This window comes from Rhincodon typus, chromosome 2 (assembly GCF_021869965.1).
Source record: "Rhincodon typus isolate 14 chromosome 2, sRhiTyp1.1, whole genome shotgun sequence".
Classification (NCBI taxonomy): Eukaryota; Metazoa; Chordata; class Chondrichthyes; order Orectolobiformes; family Rhincodontidae; genus Rhincodon; species Rhincodon typus.
In genome coordinates this window covers 58,535,242-58,540,798 of record NC_063333.1, presented here as the reverse complement: position 1 = coordinate 58,540,798, position 5,557 = coordinate 58,535,242, and the positions used below count along the sequence as shown (strand labels likewise).

General features: G+C 39.6%; 1 protein-coding gene across 1 annotated transcript in view; it reads left to right on the top strand.

Moving 5' to 3' along the window:
• LOC109926938 (maternal DNA replication licensing factor mcm6-like) overlaps window positions 1-5,557 on the top strand; it is a 36,810-nt gene continuing 31,253 nt past the window's right edge. Inside the window, exon 1 of the mRNA XM_048608104.1 lies at window positions 1-8. Within this exon, the coding sequence (XP_048464061.1) occupies window positions 1-8 (8 nt within the window). The remainder of the gene's footprint in view (window positions 9-5,557) is intronic.

Sequence of the window (5,557 nt, the reverse complement as noted above, 5' to 3'; positions counted from 1 at the left end):
ATGGACAGGTATTGTCACAAAGTGAGTTACTCTCTGCAGAATTCCTAGTTTTATTTTAATTCACTCATAAGATTTGAACATTGCTGTCTGGGATAGCATTTATTCCCCATTCCTGGTTGTCCTTGAAGTGGTGATGGTGGTGGTGATGGTGGGTTGTCTTCTTGAATCACTGTAGTTCATGTGCAGTATGTAGACCCACAATGCAGGCAATTAAGGCAGGAAGCCCAGGATTACCCAATCACACTAGTTAATTGAATATTTCTTGTTTGTGATTGTACAAATTTTGTCTCTATCCAATTGCTTAGGGGCCTTCCATGACCAGTTGGATGCACAATAACTTCAAACTTTCACATGCACTTTGGTGACCAAATTCTATTACTATTTCTTTCCAAGCTACAACCCATATCATAATCAATTAAATGATGAAATTTTGATTGGCTGAGGCTGAGCAATGCTTATTGCCAGTTGGTTTAAATGACACGGTTCATCTATAATTGGTTTTTAACAGGGTCAAAAGTCACACAACACCAGGTTATAGTCCAATGGGTTTATTTGAAGTCACAAGTTTTTGGAATGCAGCCCCTTCATCAGGTGAAGTTTTAGCTCTTTGTTAATGAAAGAAGGAGGCATTTGCAATCAGGATCCAAAGATAGATATCCTTGAGCTCATGTTTCAATTCTCATTTAAATTAGTGATGAAGGGATAGCGCTCTGAAAGCTTGTGATTTCAAATAATTTGTTGGACTTTAACCTGGTGTCATGTGACTTTTGACCTTGTCCACCCCAGTCCAACACCAGCACCTCCACATCATTGGTTCTTAATAAGCATTGGATGATGTCAGCTTCCATTATCTCCTGACTGGTTCCTTAACTTGTCAACTTGTCAATTATCTATGAGTCCATCATCTTTACTAAATTTGTTATTGTCACTTTACTAAGTTAAGAGGATGGTTTGACATTATTTTTTGCTCTTCGTTAATGAAAGATGGAGGCATTTGCAGTCAGGACCCAAAGGTAGATATCCTTGAGCTCATGTTTCAATCCTCATTTAAATTGGTGAACGTCCCATTAATCAGACACTGACTTATCACTGATGATTTGCTTTTATTTTTTAGAGTCATTTTGTGCAAGTTTGGGGTTTGTCCTCTCCATCCAGCATCAGGCTGTGAGAATATGTCTGGAAATGCATGCAGAATTTTAGAAGAAGTGCCCAAGCAAGTGCATTTAAAGACCCAAAGCAATATTTTGAAGTGTCTGCATCAGTGATTTACGATTTCAGACTGATTGCAGAGATTTAAACAACTGTACATTTCAGTTCATTCCAACAAAGATATGAATTTGAGTAGTTTGTTTCAGATCTTTTAATATGTGGTGCAAGAGGAGCTTGGAAAATCACATTTGCAAGTGTTGATTTAGAAGGTCAGTTTAAAAATGTGCAAAGTTACTTAAATGGTAGAAAGTGCTTCAAAAATGAAAATGTCAGGGATTTTTTAAACTTTTAAGAAAATAAATTTATTTTTGGCCTTAAAAGACCTTCAGTTCTTATAGAGATTTTGAGCAATCTGTATGGAAGCAAATTGATATGAATTTGTAATGCATTACTTTTAATAGGCTGTTCCAAATACATGTTGTCAAAAAAGTTTGAAGTGAAAGTTTCAGAGAAGTTAAAAAAGGTTTGATGTCTGCAGTAAAAGTTCCAGTGAATTACTGAGATTGACCTTGAATGTAACGTTACATCTCACTTTGAACAAGTTATTATTGAGTTCTCTTATTCATGGCGATTGGACAAACTTGGACATTTTGCAAGGGTGTCAGAGGCTGAAAAGCAACCTGATAGAAGTGACCTGATAGTCAGTCTTTTTCCAAGGATGTAATTATCACATACTAGGAGACATACGTTGAATGTGAGAGGAGGTAAGTTTAAAAGAGATGTGCATGACAAGTTTTTTACACAGAAGGTGATAGGCACCTGATACACACTGCCAGGGAAGGTGGTGGAAGCAGATATGATATCAACATGAACAAGTGCGGAATAGAGGGATTTGGACTATGTGCGGCAGATGGGATTAGTTTAGAATGATATAATGGTCATGGAGACATGGTGGGCCGTAGGGCCTGTTTCTGTGCCATACCGTTCTATGTTCTATGGATTCTGTCATCTCTAGGCATGGGTGATGTCTTCCACACCATTGAAGCTCCAATGATCATCATGATGTTGCTTTTCTTCAGAACACAATGCAGCCACAGAGATCATCAAAGGAAGGTCTAACATGCCATGATTCTACACAGAGAATCACAGGGTGACTTCTGGATGATAAGGCATACCCACTGAAAATATGGCTTATGGCACTATTTCAGAGGACCTCCACTGAGGTGCAGGAACTCTACAATATCACTCATACAGCAATGAACCAAGTGGTACAGATGGCAATTGGAGTACTTCAATTCAAGATTATTTAGAGGCATCAATTATCAAAGCACTGGCACATGGTCAACAACGTTCACTCCCGAGACCAAAAAGATGTCCTCATTATCAAAGCGATGACCAGTGCGGATGACTGTTGAACAGGTGACTCGCTCATCCCCCTCCTTGATGTCCGTTAAACGCCATTCCTGACCTTTTCTTTGTAAATAATGGTCAGGATTTGGGAACAAGAGTGTGTTATATAAGGTAATGGTTCTGAAAGTGTTAATGTTAGAAACTGCATTAAGCTCTACACAAGTTGCTGATATCATACATTGTGTGTGGGGAAAATAGGAGAACAGTTCTAGAACTTGAAGGGACAGAAGTGTCATTCTCTGTCTCCCAAAAGTCTTACTAAGAATGTCCAACTAGTTAATCTAACTTGCATCCAATGGCAATCAAGCAATAAAATGCATTTTAAAGAGTTAAAAATATATTTTTAAGTTAAAGAAATAGAGTTTTGAAATAGCATGATATGGCTGATGTTATATTTTATTTCAAAATCTAAGAAATCAAAATTCTGTAATCCCAAGGATACATAAATAATAGTTAAGATAAAACTTAGAGAAGTAAACATAATGCTTTTTAATTCTTTTGCTGTTACCTTTTCTTGTTAAAACTGACCAACGGTTGTTCCTACCATTTTAAACCAAATAGGTCCTTGCACCCAGTCAAGGAAAGTGGAAAGGTGGCAGCATCTTTCTACCCACAAATACCACTGTGAGTTACTGTAGATATTAAACTAAAATTTCTGAATCTCTGAAGAAGGGTCACTGGACCCGAAACGTTGATTCTGCTTTCTCTCCTCTGATGCTGCCAGACCTGCTGAGCTTTTCCAGAAATTTCTGTTTCTATTCACCGTAAATTTGTTGAGTTAGTTAAAATGAAATTAAATGAATGAAATAAGAAAAAGAAAACATATGAAACTTGGTGATGACCTAAGGTTTAGAAAGGTCATTGATTTTTAAAGTTTTCATGTTGGCTGTATTTATTTACATCGTCTTATAACTTAACAGTAATGGACTGAACTGCCCAGTAACTATGGAAAAGCTGAAGTTTAAATTAAAGCAAACACAGTGAATCAGATGTGATAATGTGGACTATATTTTAGCCGAATTAATGATTTTCATGGAATTGTGCTGTGTAAATATCATACAGTTCATTGGATGACATATAAGTGGTAAACAGTGAAGACAAGGTAAAGTTTTATATGATTGTTCATTAAAACCAAGAGATAAGCATTTTTGCAAGGAGACACAATCAAGTCTTGATGTGTTAATTGATGGAACTGACTTAGAAAACATGACAGTCATAGAGTTATTCAGCACGGAAACAGACTCTTCCGTCTACCTGACCAAAACCAATCAAATATTCTGAACTGACCTAGTTCCATTTGCCAGCATTTGGGCTATGTCGCTCTAAAGCCTTCCTTTTCATAGACCCATCCAGTTGCCTTTTAAATGTTGTAATCGTACACACTTCCACCACTTCCTCTGGCAGCTCGTTCCATGTATGCATCACTTTGTGCATGAAAAAGTTGTCCTTTAGGTCCCTTATAAATCTTTCCCCTCTCATCTTAAACCTATGCTCTCTCGTTTTGGGCTCGCCTACCCTGGGAAAAAGACCTTGAATATTCACCCTATCCATGCCCCTTACAATTTTATAAACCTCTATAAGGTCACCCTTTGCATCTGACGCTCCAGGGGAAAACAGCCCCAGCCTATCCAGCCTCTCCCTATAGCTCAAAACTTCTGACCGTGGCAACATCCTTGTAAATCTTTTCTGAACCCTTTCAAGTTTCACAACATATTTCCTATAGCAGGAAGGCCAGAATTGCACACAATATTCTAAAAGTGGCCTCACCAACGTCCATGTTTGTAATATTTGCCAGTTGTCAAATGGACTATTTTCGAGAGACCGGATAATATCGAGAGTGTAAAAGCATTGCTTCTTTGGATGGAAAGCATATAATGCAACTTGCTTCACAGGAGCAATTTAGCTAGCTAGGGGGGTCAATTAATTAATGAGGAGGTCAATTAATTAATGAGAAGTTCATACTGAATGGGCTGATCTACGGCCAAGTCCACTTGCGATTGTAAGATTTTGCAGCATTTTGATAGCGTATTTTGCTTTAATAAAGAGAATTGGGTATGTTGTTAAAACTGTTTTGGTTTTTTGATATCCAGAGTAACCACGAAGAACCAAGGAAAATGTGAATAAAAGTCTACAGTTACTCGCTGTAGAATTCCCAGCTCTTGTAGTCTTAATAAAAACAGAAGTTGCTGGGAAAGCTCAGCAGGTCTGGCAGCATCTGTAAAGAAAATAATCGGAGTTAACGTTTCAGGTCTGGTGACCCTTACTCAGAAGTGTAGTCTTAATATTTATAAGGCTGGTCAAGTAAGTTTCTCATCAATCGTAAACCCTAGGAGGCAGATAATGTAGGAATTAAGCGATGGCAATGCCATTGAATGCTTTTTCCGCAAAACTATCCCTATATCCCAATTGGCATTCAGAAATCTGTTAATCTCTAAATATACTCGAAGGCTGAGCTTCCTTTGGGGTAAAGAATTGGGATTTTGAATTGCGACCATCACCTTATGAGTCTGGTGACAAACAGCCAGCCTGCGCGTTGAATCTTTCAAATGTAAAACCTCATGTGACTCAGGTTTACGTTAAATGTAACGCTTTGTACACACCCAGACAGTAAAATCAATGCAAACCGTTCCCCAGGACAAGGCCCGCTGCTCAGCCACTCACTCACTCCCACGTCGGGCTGCGCTCCGCTCACCCCGCCTCTCCGACCCTCCGAGTGGCACCATCCCATTGGGCCGCGTGACCAACCAATAGGAAACGGGCAGCTCAGGGAAGGCTGTCGAATGGGAAGAGAGACGTGTCTCAGTCCGACTCGCGCAGGCGCGGCGGCCCGAGGATATACCCGTTGAGAGCGCGAGGAAAGCGTTTTCCAGGTGGAGGGCGGTTAGAGAGCGCGAGGTAGAGTCTCCGACGTGGGGGAGGAGGGGTAAGAAACCGCTCGAGCTCCTCTGGGATTAGAACCGCACTGAGCTCGAATGGAGCTGAAGAAAGCGTCGTTGCT